Below are 19,744 nucleotides of genomic sequence, written 5' to 3'. Positions count from 1 at the left end.
GCTTATGCATTTTTCTATGGCTGCAGGTACAAATATTTCAGTTCTCACCTAAATGATAGAGCTCTACATCAATTTTTAAAGAGAACTAGCCTACTTAATAATGTTTGTTACAAAACTATTGATATGACGAAAAAACAGGCTCAGTTCTGCTATGTTTTTCTAAGTGAAAGGCATGGAAAGTTACCAATATTTTAACATGCAGCAATAGATAAAAGATTTACCTTTCAAATGGTATATAATATTAAAGGATCAAATGTACATCCATTAAGTTTTATTTGCTACAAAATGCCTAATTTTTCACTTTTTTGATAGGCATGAGTGATATTTCAATGGTATATATAGGAGCTGCATGCTTATCTCTGTTATCTATGTCTCTGATAAAGGTAAGGGGGTTTTGTTTTAACATATAATAATTTAAATATACCGGTGATAATGATTTTTATCCTGTGTAACTATGTTGTAGTCATGGAACTTGTACATGTCAGGAGTATTTAGTGCCAACTTGACTATACTTGAAACAATTTGTGTATATTATTCTATATCCGTAAAGTATTCAGTATAATGTTACATCAACGTGCCAGATATGGCTACATGGAAAACAAAAGAAACAAGAGCATCGCTAGGCGGAGCATTATATGCCCGAAAGTGTTTTTTTAGTAAGGATGAAGCATTTGTAAGAAATGGAAATTAGCTGTTCATCCTATAAAATTTTAAAGCTGTAGGTTGATTAATACTTAAGTTATTAACAATGACCTTAACCTTTGACTCTGTGACCCCAAAATCAATAGGGGTCTTCTACCTGATATGGACAATCATCCTAAGAAGTTTGAATATTTTGGGCCAAATGGAACTTTAATTATACTCTAGAAACTGTTTTCAGCATTAAGGTAAAGTGACTTTAACCTTTGACCTTGTGACCCCAAAATCAATAGGGGTCTTCTTCCCAATATGGACAATAATCCTATGAAGTTTGAATATAGTGGGCCAAATGGAACTAACGTTATGCTCCGGAAACTGTTTTTGGTTTAAAGGTAATTGTGACCTTGACCTTTGACCTAGTGACCCCAAAATCAATTGGGGTCTTTTGCCAAATATGGACAATCATCCTATGATAAGTTTGAATATTGAGGGCCAAATGGAACTTAAGTTATTCTTGGAAACTGTTTTCAGTTTTAAGGATATAGTGACCTTGATCCTTGACCTTTTGACCCCAAAATCAATAGGGGTCTTCTACCCAATATAAACAATCATCCTACGAAGTTTGAACATTTTAGGCCAAATGGAACTTAAGTTATGCTCCGGAAACTGTTTTCAGTATCAAGGTAATAGTGGCCTTGACCTTTGACCTTGTGAACCCAAAATCAATAGGGGTCTTTTACCCAATAAGGACAATCATCCTATGAAGTTTGAACACTGTGGGTCAAATGAAACTTAAGTTATATTCCGGAAACTGTTTTCAGTATTAAGGTAAAAGTGACCTTGACGTTTGACCTTGTGACCCCAAAATCGATAGGAGTCTTCTACCCAATATGGACAATCATCCTATGAACTTTGAACACTGTGTGTCAAATGGAACTTAAGTTATGTTCCGGAAACTGTTTTCAGTTTTAAGGAAATAGTGACCTTGACCCTTGACCTTTTGACCCTAAAATCAAAAGGGGTCTTCTACATAATATGGACAATCATCCTATGAAGTTTGAACATTGTGAGCCAAACGGAACTTAAGTTATGCTCCGGAAACTGTTTTCAGTATCAAGGTAATAGTGACCTTGACCTTTGACCTTGTGACCCAAAAATCGATAGGGGTCTTCTACCCAAAATGGACAATTATCCTATGAAGTTTGTACATTGTGGGTCGAATGGAACTTAAGTTATGTTCCGGAAACTGTTTTCAGTTTAAAGGTAATAGTGACCTTGACCTTTGACTTTTTGACCCCAAAATCAATAGGGGTCTTCTACCAAATATGGACAATCATCCTATGAAGTTTCAACATTGTGGGCCAATTGGCACTTAAGTTATGCTCCGGAAACTGTTTTCAGTATCAAGGTAATAGTGACCTTGACCTTTGACCTTGTGACCCCAAAATCAATAGGGGTCTTTTACCAAATATGGACAATCATCCTATGAAGTTTGAACATTGTGGGCCAAATGGAACTTAAGTTATGCTACGGAAACCAAATTTCTAACGGACGGACGGACAGACAGACGGACGCAAACGGGTATAACATAATATGCCCTTTCGGGCATATAAAAAGAAATGAGAATAAAATAGAAAATAATACATTAGAATATTTACAAGAAAAAATACAACATATTCTTTTCTTATCTGTTGGCTCTTTTGTTAAAAGCGGTCTAGTACGTAAATCACTTGCCGACCGCTTAACAGGTCTGCAAATATATACCGACCTGTTTTTGTTCTATTGTTCTCTATACAATAGGAAATATGTGAAGTCGAGAAACTCGTGCATTACACAATGCAGAAATTTTGAAATGTACACATTTCTTTGGGGGGGGGGGGGGGGGGAACGAACTAGCTTGTTTATTTATTTATTTCCAAAACTATGTCTGATATTTTGCACAATTCTGCATTATTATAACAAATCTGCATTATGGGATATATACGACGATTATATTATTGGTGCATATCGAATCAAAGTCAACTTCTGCATCTTTCTTTCCCGAAATATTACTTTCAGTGAGAGTATATAGTCCATCTTAAGAATAAGGCCGTTTAATTTTCTCATTTTTTCCAGTTTTTTAAGTTACAATTTGGATTTTTTCATACCAGTACTCGCCTGTTCTTCGCAAGAATACGACTTGCGCTTCCATTCTAGTGCGATCTTATCAAACATATGAATAATCTACATGTATTACTAATATTTATTTACTTTCCTTTGAAAAATCGTATATTTTAATTACATAAGAAATAGCCTGATCATCCATTTACCATGCAATTTATTATACGATTAGATAACTTTTTTATCTTCCTCAGTATTTGTATATATTATTAATATGTTATGTATTCATATATCAAAATAATGATCTTACCTGTGCCTTATCGACAAGGCATGTCAACTCAAGAATTACATTACCTGACCTTATTACATAATGAAACCCTACGAAAAACACGAGGATATTTAAATAACACCTGATTTGTAAATAATGAATTACAAGAGCGAAAAGGATGGTATCTTTGCATGGCTTTGGAATGCTTCCTAAACATGATAAAGCACATAAATAATATGTTTCTTGCGAGTAATATTAATAAATATATACCGAGTCAAAAACTGACGTATGGAAAGAAAAACAACAAAGCATGTAGGTAAGATAGTTACCGCACTTGGAATAGGTCTGCATAGTATTTACAGATCCGGTGGCCTTTTAAAAACCTCGATCGCTACGCTCTCTCGGCCCAAGTCTGTAAATAATATGCAGACCTATTCCTCGTACTATTACTTATATGATTATTATAATAATAAAGAAAAAAAATACACCCCGAACCTGGCTGTCATGCATTGATATTTTACTAGAAAAATTACCAGACAACCTTAACTGGGCTATTTTTTTATTCTTTCTTCGTTTTTTTTTTCTTTATAGGGTTTAATTAAAATTATGATAAGCCATGTATTATGTAAACATATTGCTTTTGTTAAAGGAGAGGACTACTATATGAGCTATTGTAGCTCTCGGTCCAATTCCTTTCTGCTTAAATTATTAACATGTATATATTATCTGAATAAAAATATGTTTAAACCAACTGGGCTACTGCGTTACGGCACAGGAAATTGACATTCTATAAGGAAATAATTTAAAAAAAACGGCAAATATACCCCCTCTATACTATATATAGTAAAGAGGGGTGTATTTGCCGTTATTTTTTTAATTATTTGCTTAAAGAATGTCAATTTCCGGTGGTTACGGTGACAGTTGGTAAAATAATTTGACGATATCTTAATTTATATGGCAAGCCTGCTTGACTTAAGATAATAAACCGATAAGACCGTTATACACTGTTATAGTGGACTTGACTGCTGTCACTAAATAATTATCCTAAACGTACAGCAAATTTTTTTTTTTATTTAGCGTAACTCATCATGTGACATTAAACGGACAAACGAGTTGAATTTTTTCATGAATATTGAATAACAGATTTCGCCCGTATATAGGCCTACAATGTAGTGAATGTGCTAGGCTACAGTATATCGATTGTGGACTTGCAATAGTAACGTTACGTACGCTCTCCTCGTCTTCAAAGTCGCCACCCGGTCTGTAAATACTATGCACGACCTATTCGCGTGCCGGTAACTATCTTACTACACTGCTCTTTTTTTTATTCTATCCATACATTCGTTTTTAGCGCAGTATTTATTAATATACTCACAAGAACACATATTACTTAGTGTACGTTTATCATTTTAAGATCAAGGCCATTCAAAGCCAAGCAAGATACCCTCCCGCTACGCTCTTGTAATTCATTCGTCACCAAATCAGGTGTATTTGAATATTTCTTCAGTATTTTGTTCGTGGGTTCATTAGGTAATGTACTTGTGGTTGGTCACAGAAAGGAACTGAAAACAGACTTGTGACGAGTAGGGAAACGGTAAAGAAATCATTATTTTATTATGAGTACATAACCTTATTAATATAGTAAACACATACTGAGGAAGATAAAAATGTTTCTAATCATAAAAACGCGACACACTTATCTTTATTACTATAACTACCAATTTCATGGAAATAGATCGATCAGAGCTCAATTTCTTTATAAAATGAAAATATACGATTATTTTTCAACGGGGTTTCTATCGAATACAATATTAGTTAATACCATGTACGTTACACCGTTATTGTTAAGTTGGGTTTTTGTTGGTTGTTTTTTTATCGATGGGCATTTTAAATGTTTTAGACACTTTCATCCATGTTTGAGAAATTTTCTTTCGTTATTTCTTACTAGCCATTCATAGTAGGCATCCACCATTGTTAATGCAACCGCGTTGCACTGAGCTGCAAAGTTCCGTATTCTTTCCTTGCGGTATACACTCCAAATCTACAATGATAATGTCACTATCTTAAGAATACACTCGGGAAAAGATTGCACTTAAAACACGGTCTTATACTTAGGATGAACTATCTCTCATGAAAGTACTATTATTTGGAAAAAGATGCAGAAGTTGTACTTTTGAGTCGATATGCACAATCAAGTATCAATCTTCGCTATATATCCTATTAATGCAGAATTAAACTTATGGCAGGGGATGGCAAATTCAGATAGTTGTGGAATAATTCGAAAGCTAGTTACTTATGAAGCTATCTTGTATCATAGCTTTAGGGGACCAGCACCGACGATCCCCAGCAACCTCAGACCACGAAACACCTCCACCGCCCCCACAAAACCGGCCGCAACCATCACTCCCTAACGCTTTCTGTTGAAAAAGTGTCAAAGGTTAAACTCGTTCTAACATTACCATGCACAGTTGCGGAATTGGCATCTGCAGGTCATCAGCTTACCGCGACTCCAGATATGCACGTGGACTTTGGTTCATTTTTGCCGGGGTTTCTATTCTGTGACTGGCAGGGAAAGGGAAGGGGCAGAGACTATCCATCTTCAATCGTCGTATCATTGGTTATTATTTTCTCGGGGTTTTATATTATGACACACAAGGCGAACCGTGCTGTCCATGTCTGACTATGACTCACACCAGAGAAGAACAACCAAAACACGTTGGCCATTACTGACTTTTATCACTATCGGGGGCTACCCCGCCCCCTCGTACAAATCGATAGCCTCGTGTGTCGGTGCACATTTCTATTACTAGGTTTCGGCAATATGTTAGGTTACCGACAAGCAACTTTAAAGAAACGGCTTAATGTGCCGTTGTCATCATACTCATTAATATCGGCGAAAGCACCAAAACCTCCATCCGCCAGTTCGTTTTTGGCTCGCAAATAATCTGGAATTAAGTAGATGAGGGGTACTTCCAGCGTATGCGCTCAACTTTATTTCGATTAATCTTTAAAATAATATATCGACCGTTTTCCCTATTCAAAGTTTGGTCATTACTCCCCCCTCCCCACATATGCGATATTTTGACGTGACCTATTGTCTTACCTGTTGCACGAGTTTTCTCGACTTCAATACTTTTTTATTGTATAGAAACAATAGACATGACCGTCGGTAATCTCATTTTGCGGACCCTGTTAACCCGGTCCGGCGTAAGTGATTTACGTAGACGCTTTTAACAAAGGAGCCGGTAGGTAACATTACAGTTACCTATGTATGTATCTGTGCAACATAGCAAAGTAAACGAGATTCTTCCGTTATTGCATCTTATTTAAACGCGGGCTATGTCTGTCTCTCATCGCGCCTGCGCTTTAACATTTCCCCACACTAACTGTTACTTTAAGGATGCGCCTGCCAGCCTTTTCATTGGTGTTTTCTTCCCCAAAGCCCTAAATAGATAATTACTTGCTATAATATGATGTGGATCAAACGACGCTCTATCTACAAACACAGAAAATAGCTCACCTCTATGCTGATACCGAAAAGCACCAATAGGCCTCAATTCCACTAAACCGTGAGTCGATAATTAGTAACGTCTGCATGACTGCTACGGAATCCGATTAGGCGATATTGCGTTCTGGGTCCCCGCGTCTAATGATCAAAAACTTCGAGATCGCTCCGCTCTGGTCTTAAAAAAACTTTCGATACAGTGCCGCTAACATTATTATAGTGTTTGTATGAACTCAACATCATGTTGACTTACCCTTGAGTTTTATAATTCGGACAATTTTTAATGAATAAGTCATAATAACAGCACCGTTTGATCTTTTCTACTAGCGTGCTGTTTGCGCAATATATCAAAGTCTCTGAGCAAGCGTTACATATTTTTCCAGCAAATCGTTGAAACCTGGGGGAAAACACAGGCGTTTGGCACATTTGCCATGCCAATAATGGTCAAATTATCATAAAATAATCACGCCTTGATCATCAAGAACAAAATTATTATGCAGCACCCGCTTACTGTATAAAATATAATATACCGAAGGGTATTCCCCCGACACGATCCCAGGGACCCGGCACAGTTTTGGGATGGTGTAAAAAGATATACCGTATATATATACTGTATATATTATATATAGACAAGGGATACTGTAAAAACCGTACAACACGCCAAATCGGCCGAATGTCACTATTCCCGTATAAGTCAAAAAGTCATGTTTACGTAAATCATACATTATTAATATAAAGCTATATACATGTACCTAATTGCGGTTAAATGACATCACTAGACGTTGACATTAAGATTTTGTCCACACATAAATCGTTTTTGAACAACAAACCGATATTTCGGATGCAATATCGTATTTTTGTTAGATCGGTCACAACCGTGCAACGAGTCCCCGTTAAATTTTCTACGTCTAAAAACGCAATATTCCAAACAATGTCATTGTACTGGAATTTGATGTTTAAATCTGTTTGGAATACTTTCTCACCAATGGCAATTAAGCAGCTATACGTATGTTTACTCGTGGTATATTTTGGAAATTTCGTTTGGACAAAATATGTCGACCTGGGAATTTTAAGGTGATAGATTACTTTTGACATTATTGAGGTTACTTTTGACATCATGTTTATCAAAATTTTAAAACCTTGATATCGAAATTACCTTCACATGTTCATTTATGATTGAGCTTTGTTTTTTATGGTATTATCAAAAGGCAAGCGTGCGAGGGTGTGATGTCCCTATCTGGTTCCTTTTTGTCGTATGGTACGCCAATTTTACATAAACTCAGTTATTTTGAATGCTCCTGCTCTTTCAATATTGGCAGAGGTTAAAGAGCTTTTAATATTTCAATTCAAGGTGCAATTCCAAGGAAGCTCTTAGGATCATTTTAACTTCACCGAGATGGATGGATGAACGCGCCCGAAATGGAATAAGGGACCATTTCTTTTGATATTTTCTTTTGTTAAATAAAGGCCTATTTGCCCATTATTCTATTGTTACTGAATGAACTCTATTATCCTCTTTTGTTATGTTTACAGTTAGATGGCCCTTGTTCCTTCTCGAGACGGATGGACAGACAGACAGACAGACAGACAGAGAGACAGGCAGATAGATTTTTAAGCAACTTCTTTTTTTAAACTAACAAAACATTTTTTCCCGTTCTCATTTACCATTAAGGTAAACGGTATATTTTTCATATATGTAAAAATTGTTTGAAAACCAGTTTAATCGTTGTAACAGATGTCCCATCCGTATTTAAATATTAAAATATTTTTGATAGAGTGTTTACAGGGGCGTATCACATGGGGGGTGGGATTCCGACGCTTGAGCGTCTGTGATTAACTGATGCCTTATAGTTCAGTTAATTGGCATCCATTCAAACGTTTAAATATTTGCTATTTGCAGAAGCCATGCATTTCTGATTTTTTCGTCTAGTTTATGTTAAAACACGTAAAAGCAATTTCAAAATGTGCACCTAGTAAATGTTCCTCTTGAGTACTATTCCTATTCAACCGTACTAATTTAGGGGTGTTCGCCTTAATAGACGGAAAGTGTTGAAATTCATATTAAGAACGGATTGTGAAGATCATTTAAATTTAAGCAAGCGAATAAGGAATCGTATTTTATTTCAAGTAGGTACTCTTTAGACAACAAATATGCATTGTGAAAAGGGTAAGAATATTTAATATTGACAATTACAACTGAAATATTGTATTATTTAACAGTACGTAATTTTTATTGATTGCATACGGATAAAACTGTATTCCCAGGAACCAGGAAGTAAAATAAACTTTTGTTAATAACGAATTTGCCCACATACAAATTTTTAACAAATTTCTCTTATTATTGTATATTTTTCCTCAAGGATGAGCTTAGTATATCTTCAAAAATTACAACATTTTAATGATTTTATAGAGCATTAATAATATTAAAACAAAATATATAGAAATGATGACGTGTTATAGACTAATACCATATTTTGTTGATTAATTCGCAGTCTAGATTCTGAGATAATTTTGTTCATGTACGTATAATCATTCATTTTTGTAATGAATGATTGATTAAGCTTAAAATGTGAAAATGCAGCGAATTTAGACAATAACATTGTCATTTATTATAAAGGCATAAAACAATTTATTCTACTACGTTGGCAATATATACACGCGTAGGCCCTATCGGTCAGTATCAAATCATGATTTTCGTTATCCAATAAAACCGCGCGGCTGTATTACACATTCATCAAGAAAATGAAATTTTCGTGCAAATCTCTATACCTGTTTTCTTATGCTTTTACAGTTTGATAAAACTATTTACTGCAATACCCATATAACAAAAATACCTTCAAAGATTATTTGCATTACATAATATTACTGTCATTTCTTCACACCCATTTGATTTGATTTTGTCTACTGACTTTGTTCACATGTTATTACATTATACTTGTATATTGTAATCTGTGTCATTCTAAATAAAGTATATGTTCTGTTCTGTTCTGTTCTGTTCAGTACACAATGGCTACTTTGGTGGAAAACGATCTTGCTCGGCCCATCCCTTACTGCTTGTACATAAATATAATAGTAAATGAGGTCATATAAATTTCTTTCGTGGCAATTAATATAAAAGCATGAAAAAGTATTATAACCTATGATATAATTCTCTGCCGCATATTTTAAGCAAAATGCCATATATATCATTTCATATTAGGGAAAATCGTCAGTTTACAGGTTGCAAAACGTGCAGGGTTGCGAAATCTTTAGAGCGTGTGTGTTTAAAAAAGGTTTAAAATCTACGCTAATCGATTGATCGGCTGCCAGTTGGACATTGGACCACTTATCACATTAATACAAATGTAGTTGCGTGTCTCTTTCTATTGTGTGAACATGTCTAAAGCAATTAAGATGAATGTTTGGTTAGATTACAAAATCCACATTTAAATGACTTAATACAAACGTTTCTGCGGGCCTTTAACATGATACAAAACAAAATAAATAATTAAAAGGTATAGATTAAAAACAAATTATATTCATTTTAGAAACTGGAGTAAACTGTGTGTTGTACTGAGTCATCGGCATAAAGTGTAAATTAACTGTTCAATTTTTTTTTTTTAAAGCGTCCAAGAAAAGATTCGAATCCGCGACTTCTCTATACCGAGGCGTGTGTCATACAATAGGCAACTGCTCCAGTGTATCATATGATTGTTCATCATGTTAATTATTTTAAATTGAACTTTGACCTTATACTAGAACCTGTATATAGTTTTGATTCAAGTGTCATAGTGTTATGAAGAGGACGTCATTGTTTGTATCTGACATTTTCAGAAGCAGCACAGTGTTTGTTGTAACGGTTCATTAGTAAATTAGTAAAAAAGGCGCTCGTAAATATGGCTTCATTTCGAGAGGTAAGTTCTTATACTTGTTATAGTGTCATACAAACTCCGCGCACCAGTTACGTAATAATGTAAAGGGAGATCACTGCGTGGGAGATTGATGGCCATAGTGATCATTATTTTCACTTGGCAAAAATTATTTCAAAATGTTTCACCACAAAATTATTGATCGGATGAGGTATTAATTTGGTTGTAAATTGCAGCGTTAGATAATAATAATAATAATAATAATAATAATAATAATAATAATAATAATAATTACAGTTTATTTTTTATCTTTATTTATTGTTCATAAATGCCTGTATTTATTGTTCATTAATGCCTTTATTTATTGTTCATTAATGCCTTTATCTAAGAAGATATACAACCGTATACAAAACATATCTTGATTTAAAATGTGGCCTTTAAAACCCACAAAAATCAACAACATTAAATAAACACTTTTTTAAATATAAAATATCATTTATACTATTTTTAATTTACAAATGATATAACATTTTTTTCTTTTGATTTGGTTTTACGTCGCACGAACACAGTATAATGTTATATGGCGACTTTCCAGCTTAATTGGTGGAGTAAGACCTCGGATTCACCGTTCGTGCGTTATTTCAGACACGAACAGGCATCTGAGTAGAACCATTGACGTACACAAGCTGGATAGCTTCCTCACATAAAATAATCTAAAGTCCCTGTCGCGATTCGAACCTACAGCATGTACAGCAAGTGGTGTAAAGTCAACGACCTTCATTTAACCACTCGGCCATGACGCCCCGATTTAACAGATATATGCATGCATAAGTATAATAGTTATGATTAAATTTATTTGATCTGCAAGATAATTACTAGTAGTTAATTGTCTTTGAATATATTTTTAAACAATTATTGAGCTTGGTATCTGATAAGTACATGTATATATATATTATGTATTTGTACATTTAAACATTTATTACATTTATACAGTAATTTGTTAAATTCTTTTAGAATTGAAGTTGAGATACTAGTTAAAAGGGTTTTATACAAACATAGACATTTCCACAGCTATATCCACCACAAAGGGAAGAGATCTGGTGTAACGTTGGCAAATGACTGACGTACTTGTGATTCTTTAGTCTATGCATGTTTTCTTCACTAAATCTGTGAAATTAATGTAAAATTTGCTCTGTCATGATACTGTTTATGTCTAAATCCAGATTTCAACGCCAGGAAAATCAGGTTGGGACATTTCTAAAAGATTGGCACATCTGTCCATCGGTGATCGCTGCAATGAATGGAGAATTCCTGTGGCCACCTGGGGAATTGATGAACCTAGAGCACTGATGGCGAATATTGGTGAGTCTACTTGACAATTACAGTGTTTTTTTTTTCATTTTGGGTGCAAATATTCCGAAAAATGTTTTTATCATTGTTATGAAATTTTGCTTAAGCTGACAATATCACTGCTAAACTCTCTATTTCATTCAAAGTGCGTGTTGTGATTCAACAAAGGCTGGATTTTTTTTAATTTTAAAATTTGTCTATTGTAGAAGTCTGATTTGTATGAAGGGGTAAATCAGATTGCTAAGTCTTTAGTATTATATGCAAAAATTAAAAACACTTTCCCTGTCTTGACAATATGAATCCCAAGAATAGATGTACCAACCTTATTCATGTTGAAAATTGAAAAACATTTGATAAGATTAAATGCCAAACGTGTTTATATTTGAAACTGCAGCCTTTCCTTCAAGTAAAGTAAAAAAGAAAAAAATATAGTTTTTAAAAACAAACGGTGAAATAGATAAATGATTGAGAGAGTTTATATATGCAGTTTTTAATCAGTCAGAGAGTCTCATTAAAACAGGTTTAACTGTAATATGCTGGCATAGACACCATACCACACTTATCACAGCGTAGATACTATATATATATATACATGTATAATCAGTGTAAGTCACCCGGTTTCTTCATACGGCATTTTTCGCTACTCTCCATATCTTAACATGATCAAATAAGCGTCGATTTATTACAAGGAACAAAATTGATTAGCCGCTATTAAAATGTGTTTGCACGGTATTGAAGGAGATGTCAGTAGATGGCCGAATTTATAGAAACTAAGTTTACGCCGAATTCAGTATAGAACGAATAGATAAACACTTTGTAATAGAAACTATTAATGGTTGTCTAAACACTTTGTAATAGAAACTATCAATGGTTGTCAGATCATAAATTCAAATTACAGATAATCTTGATATTAAGAGGAAAGATTGGGACAGGGCGACAGGAGCAGTAGATTCTGTACTGGATATGTTTCTAGAAGAACTCCAGACAGAAGCAACCCGTTTTTCTGGACTACACATCAATAAATTTATTAGACAAGGTACAGTTTAGTCATGATGAATTTTACCTATTTTATCAATGACATCCCTGTTTTTGTTCAGGTGCATTGAGTATTACTTGAGCACCGATTACACTTCGGGATACCAAAGTATAACAACAGACCTTACGAGAGCTTATTGTATAGTTGGTTTTCTGTAAGAAAAAATAATTGAAGAGTTATAGAACCTGGACCGTCTTTTGTATTGGTTTTCTGCGCTACGCACATCTGAGTTAAGTCACGTGGTATATGCACCGTGGTAACTAGAAAGCAGTAAGACGAGTCTTGTTTTTTCTTTTCTTAGATTGAACCTAATGCATATTTTATGAAATGTGTATATCCCCTGTCCGAGAGTAATTAATAATAAAATACTCTTTTTGTTAAAATGTAGCTTTCTAAACTAAACTAAGTTATCGGTTATTAAAATGATCATTCTTATGCAAAACTGACAAGATTCCCTTCCATTCTCTCTTAAGGCAGCACATACATGTACTGTATTAAAGACCCACTATGCCATAAAAATGCTTTTCTTTTCATTTCTCAAAAGCTTTTTAATTGTTTATGTACTTTTATACATGTAGTTTGAAAACGTTACTCATTGCCCTGTTAGCTGAACCATCTGTAGCTTTTTGGCAGTTATAGTGATAAAGTATTTTGTATGGAAGTCAAAATATCACTTTTTTCATTTTGAAATTTTTATGACAAATAATTACAAATTTAGTGCGACTTTCTTCAGTTACCAAGCCCCTTACATGCTCTAAAACCATTTTAAACATTATAAAATTAATGCTTGCCCTTTTCAAAGAAGTAAAAAATTATTTGTTTTTACGCATAATTATCCATTATAACCAGATCGATGATATAGGCCTAGTGTTAAATAAAGACATACAAACAATACGTTACGTGGTGAGTGAGACCTGTAGTATTTAAGTTAGCCAGTCCATCTGCACTTCAGTACTTTGATTTCAATATAATTGTCATATAATATATGTTTGTCTGATTTAATTAAAGGAAGTTCCAGGGAGGGATTAAAGGTATCCAAGGCCGACGAATTCGATGCTCTTCTGCTGTTTGATATAAAAGGCATGACATTTAATGTAAGAAACTCGTTTTATAAAACAAAATAAGAATTGCAAATAGTAAAACCCTCTATTTGATATGTATTATATAGTATCTACTTTAAATAAAAAAAATGCACGCTTAACGCAATGCAAACTTGTTATTATTAAATGTTATAATAGATTATTATTTTAGAAATCTATATCTAAGAATAAGTAACTTAAATGTACAAAGAATATATATGTATGCAACTTGTGTTTGAATATACATTGTATTAATTGTAAGCAGTCAGGCTGCAGCCAATGGCATTTTTGTTGCATCCAAATACTTGAACTCTAAGGACCTTTGTAGGACCTTATTGTTTAAGAGATGATAATGTGAGCGGTCCGTGTTATACAAATAATTCATTCAAAGATAACAGTCACAAAAATAACCCGTCACAAAATAAAACTCTAACATTTATGGAGAGGCTTTGAATGACCACTTTTAGGAAATAACTTCATGTGTTCTATGCTGTTAAATGTCTCATTGTATTTAAAGAAGCACTTATGTGTCGAACTGCAATTTTCGTTATGTATCGAAGTAAAATGAAAGTCCTAATTTCACCCTTTATATTCATAATAAAAACGCCTTTCCTCGAAAACTGTCCAGTATTTCGCAAGTGACCGATTACTAATCCCACTTGAGTTGAGAGACAAATGGATTTTTAGGCTTAATATTAAGGACAAATTACAAAGTATTGGTACTAAAATTTTTGAACACTGGACAAGATAATTGCATGGAAGAAAAAAAAATAGACGATCTTGTATAAATCCACGAGTTTTGTTTTCATTTTATTTAAATTTCGATGACTTCTTTCATGATTTATTTTTATATCTGTTTTAGGTTTCCCATATCAAAGACAAAAATGATTGGATTTTACCTGAATTTGGACTTCTTGTTCCTGTAGGTTTCTCAGTAGGTCAAATCCAGTCAAGATACCCGGAGCTTGACAGAGAGGGTGTGTTTTCTTTCGAAAGCGAAAAAGGCACAGTCTATCTAAACTCTAGAAACTTACACGAAAAGGTTTTCAAATCCATCGTTATGAGAGCTGCAAATTCCATTGAAGAAAGGGTCAACACCTCTAACATTAAACAAGAGTTTTCTTTCGCTATTCAAAAGTTCAGCATAAATCCACCATCGATAAATATCCAGATCCGACTAAGAGAGAAAACCGGCTATTTTGACTACAACAATCACTTCCGAAGTCTCATGAAAAATGAGAGTAGGATTGAGTCTCAGAGTGCGGGAGTGGACACTTTAATTGATGTAGACATTGTTCCAGGTAAATATTCTCAGTCTAGGAAATTTCCGAACGAACATATAATGTTCAGTCAAAACGGTGCGCATATCCATATCGCAACCTTTATTGCGAAATTAATCCTTTTTGCACATGCAAGGGCTATTATCCGCTGAAAACAAATCGGCAAAGGACTGAAATAAAATTGAATAATTCAGTAGATGAAATGAGATATATCACATGAAAAAGAAACAATAACGATTTTTATGTCTTTGCTGCAAAGGCGTTACTGCGGATATTAGAAAAAATAACTCTACGTAGAATAGAATTGGAGTAATATTTCCACACATAATGCATTTATTTTTTAAAAATAAAGCCAAGCTGAACAATCACGGTCAAACCCCGACATCATATAAAGTCATATCCTATATTTTTGGCTTACGTACCGTCATAATAGGGTATCTTTCTATCCATCCATCCATCCAAACCACAGCCACCCACCTATCCATCCATCCATCCATCCATCCATCAATCTTTCAATAATGTCAAACCCCTCGCGGGGACGTAGACATGTCTGCTTGTCAAAAAAGTCAGAAAGGTAAAGAAACAGAATAGAAGAGGAATATTGAAAATGTTAAAAACAGGGTGCTGGAAAACCATGTGATACATAAAAAGTAATAGAAAATACTTAATCTTTGCCGCTGCCGGATCGAAAAGCATATATATAGTGGGTTTTCTTGCGAAATATTACAAATAATCCATACTATTCGTTAGCAGCACTCTTACGATATTACTTAAATGTATACGTTTAACATGTACGGTTTGTACATCATCAAGCCACTGGTCCATTTAAAACCCACAACATACACCGAGGTGGTGAGCGAGGCAACACAGCGATATTCTGTAGGTGTTTTTTTCTTCTTCTGTAGTTGCGGTATTTGACAATTAGACATTTATTTTTAAAAAAAAAGACATGGCTATGACATTATAGTGTTCCAAAGTACATTTTGTATTCTTCTTTTCCATATGATATATCTCTTGTTACTAGTATATTAGGAATGAAAAATTATTGGATTCATGCCAATCGCCGGTGGACCGCGCATGTGCAAAAGGGTGCCGTTTCAGTAGATTTCGCAGAGGGAATCGATATGGATACACACCGTGAATATAGTATAAGGCTTCTTTAAAATAACTGGACACACTGCAAACTTTTAAATAATTCATCTTGTTCGATGATATTTCTGCAAATGTATTACTCAATTGACTGACTACGACCTATATGATTTGAAAACAAGATGAGTCTGTTTTATGGATACAGTATTTCATATGGGAATGTTTGGAGAAATTTCATGTTGTGCAATCAATTTACAAAGTAATATACTAAGCAAGCTGCAGTCATATAAGCAGCTTTTCTGTCTTTTGCATTTTGTTTGTTTGTTTGTTTGTTTGTTTGGTGTTTCTTTTTAAGACGTAAAAATTGATATAATTTTAATTTTACATGTCAATTTTGTTTTATTTTAACATTATTATCCTCATGCACTTTTAAGTGTCGATAATATAGTAAATTTGATACGTAATCACACTCGTCAAAGCTTTTGTGCAAGAGATTGATTAATCCCAACGGCATTGGAGCATTCCTCGCAGAAACGTTTTGTACAATGTATATGTGGCATCTGCGTAAGCCATTTCCATTGTAACTGATGCCTTGCTAACTGTTTTGTGTTTGATATCTTACTTCATTTAGGTTTGGAACTGTGTAGAGACGTTGTGCCTGATCCAAGCGACTGGCAAAAGACAATGGAATGTCCTAGATACGCTGTTTTCAAATGGTTCACCGAAAACCAGCCGTCAGCACATTTATATGATTGTCAGCCAAGTTTCCTGTGGCGCATGTGCAGCTCTGGCTACGAGAAACACGTGCTCGATGCATCACGTGGCTCAACAGAACAAAGCTATATCGTTACAGCTTTACGAATTATGAAGAATGAGTTTCGTCAACGGAAAGAATACAGACGGAACAATTCACCATTACAAGTAGTAACAGTTCTACGATCCTACCACCTGAAGCACATCGCTTTCTACTGTATACTGTATCTCACTATCATGAACAAGGTCAAGATATCGGGGGTTAGGGAGAGTCTTGTATACTTTCTTGAATTTCTTAAGGTATGTTTGGAGGAACAAAAATTACCACATTTCTTTCATGCCAATCCGTATCTTATGTATATGTTTCCGGATTGTGAAATGGCAGAACAGTCTTTACGATACGATCTTTTGGCGGGAAAATCATCAGACGCTCTGCTGCAGGCAAAATTATCTTTCAATGAACTTGAAGACGATATACGCCGGAAATATTCTCTGAGAAGTAAAGAGATTGGTACATATCCTGAATACGCAACAACATTTGGAGAGTTTGTGAAGGCCGGCAAATACTATTTGCATTAAATACATTCACTACGATCTTGCAGGCAGATGTGGTTTCACCTTGACTTGAAGCACAAATGATAGTACAGTTTTCGTTGGCCATTCAAAAATTTGTAGAATAAGTAGTAGATATAAGCCGAAAAAACTGACCAATATGTAAAATATTGAATTGTATGACGTGCAAAGTGCAGAAGGGAATGCAATATTTTAGTTTTTTTTTAACTTATTGGACAGTTTTAGGCATGTATCCTATCTTTTATTATCCCACAGTATCATGTTTGTTTTTGTCGGAGCATTTGAAAAAAAGGTATTTGATGCTAGAAATGCGCAAAACGAAAGCAATTTATTTTCTTACTCGCAGGTACACATAAGGTAGCCTCTTACTTGTATGGAAATGTTTAAATATACTATTAACAAGTACATGTACTGAGTAACCGTATCTGAACTTATTATTATCCACCGGACAATTTCCACCTGACTGGTTTTAAAGTTTAACCACGCCGATTCGCAAAAAGGGTCGTAAAAATAACCCGATTAACTGCAGGGCAATCTCTGTTTTAAATAGTTTTGGTATACTATTTATGAAAATTCTTAGTAATCAACAGAGAGAAATGCTGTATCGATGAGACACAAGCTGGACACTATATTCTGCCTTTTAGCAATTATACAAAAGTACCTGTCAAAACGCAATGGAAGATTGTGCTCAATAATCAATACTAGCGGATAGTAACTCATCTCTTAATTAAGACATTAACGTACATGTATAAACTTTACAAAATTAACCCTACTTATCTATACTAACTACATATACATTAACTACATTTTAGGGGCGTCCGCGGCCGAGTGGTTAAGGTCGTTGACTTCAAACCACTTGCCCCTTACCGCTGTGGGTTCGAATCCCGACCGGGACTTTGGATTCTCCCATGTGAGGAAGCTATCCAGCTAGCTTACGGAATGTCGGCGGTTCTACTCCGGTGCCCGTTCGTGCCTGAAATAATGCACGGAATGGCACCTGAGGTCTTCCTCCACCAGTAATGCTGGAACGTCGCGATATGACCTATACTGTGTCCCAAAACAAAAACAAAAAACTACATTTAAAAAACATACGCTGTCTAACTTTCGCTGTTCGAGCGAGATATTAGATTCTACCAGATTTGCTTTAACAAAATGTATACGAAGTTATATTTTTTGTCAGGGAACTCAGACTTATCCAGAGAGACTTAGTTAAAAAATATTAAACAAAAAAGATACATTAAAAGAATGCATGTACAGCATATCTTTTAGAATGTAAAACAAGTTTCCCATGCAATTCTTTTTCAGCCACGTAAATACCATAGACATGCACTACAAATGTTTTTTCCCTTATTGTTTATATTTAGGGCTGGTGGCATTTCATGGCAAATAAAACCATATTGAATTATAAAGGTTTTACAATGAATTTTGTATGTTTTATTAATATCACCAGAAGGAAGTACAAAAATGTAGTCTGAATCACAAAGTAGCAAAATGTAAACAAAGTAGTATTTTGTTTTAACAAAAAAGAAAAAAAAAAAGAAAAAGAAACAAACGAACAAACCAGGAACCAAAAACCTTGACAAATTGTCAGGATATTCGGGCTAAAAATGTACCTTGTAGAGCGATAAAGAAACCCTCTAAACAGCCTTTCTGACCAATATTCAATATATTTCAGCTGATATTGTAACATGTAGAGTGTTAACAAAGTAGTTCCATATTTCGACTGTGTGGCCTAGTTTCTACCAAATGAGATCTATCTACCTACAATGTGTCTTGTTCATATTTCTTATTAGAGTGTCTGATTTATGTCCTGGACAAAGTTTAAAAATGAACAAAGGGCAATAACTCCAAAATTAGAGAAGGCAGTGAGTTATGGTTCTTTTGCACTGCACATCTACCCAACGAGATCTATCTACCTACAAAATGTCTTGTTCATATCTCTGATACTTTCAGAGCTATGTCCTGGACAATGTTCAAAGTGCAAAAGTGAACAACGGGCAATAACTCCAAAATTAAGGAAGGCAAAGTTACGGTTCTTTTGCACTGCATTTTTATTTATTGAGATATATATACCTACAAAAGTTCATGTTGACACCTCTTATGGTTTCAGAGCTATGTCCCGGACAAAGTTCAAAGTGAAAAATAAACAAAGGGCAATAACTCCAAAATTAGGGAAGGCAGAGTTATGGTTCTTTTGCAATGCACTTCTACACAATGAGATCTG

The 19,744-nt window shown here is 34.5% G+C and overlaps 1 protein-coding gene across 3 annotated transcripts; it reads left to right on the top strand.

Moving 5' to 3' along the window:
- The first annotated feature begins 8,549 nt into the window (after window positions 1-8,549).
- Window positions 8,550-17,939, top strand: LOC132746798 (uncharacterized). 3 transcript variants are annotated; one of them, XM_060736049.1, is made up of 7 exons: window positions 8,550-8,639; window positions 10,326-10,405; window positions 11,584-11,722; window positions 12,609-12,746; window positions 13,755-13,840; window positions 14,688-15,126; window positions 16,826-17,939. In XM_060736049.1, the coding sequence occupies exons 2-7, from the start codon at window positions 10,388-10,390 to the stop codon at window positions 17,524-17,526; spliced, it is 1,521 nt and encodes a 506-aa protein (XP_060592032.1). In that variant the 5' UTR covers window positions 8,550-8,639; window positions 10,326-10,387; the 3' UTR covers window positions 17,527-17,939. The 3 variants fall into 3 exon arrangements, with proteins under 3 accessions (XP_060592032.1, XP_060592031.1, XP_060592033.1); XM_060736048.1 differs by having other exon boundaries at window positions 8,550-8,679; XM_060736050.1 differs by lacking the exon at window positions 8,550-8,639 and adding an exon at window positions 9,945-10,006.
- Window positions 17,940-19,744: the final 1,805 nt, after the last annotated feature.

This window comes from Ruditapes philippinarum, unplaced genomic scaffold, assembly GCF_026571515.1.
Source record: "Ruditapes philippinarum isolate M1 unplaced genomic scaffold, ASM2657151v2 ctg6021_1_1_1_1, whole genome shotgun sequence".
In the NCBI taxonomy this organism is placed as follows: Eukaryota; Metazoa; Mollusca; class Bivalvia; order Venerida; family Veneridae; genus Ruditapes; species Ruditapes philippinarum.
This window is presented reverse-complemented; position numbering and strand designations above follow the sequence as displayed.

Excerpts from the sequence above, each read along its gene's own strand:
- LOC132746798 (XM_060736049.1), top strand. Across the intron at positions 11,723-12,608 it reads AGCACTGATGGCGAATATTG|ATAATCTTGATATTAAGAGG; the intron begins GTGAGTCTACTT and ends TTCAAATTACAG. Across the intron at positions 15,127-16,825 it reads TGATGTAGACATTGTTCCAG|GTTTGGAACTGTGTAGAGAC; the intron begins GTAAATATTCTC and ends TACTTCATTTAG.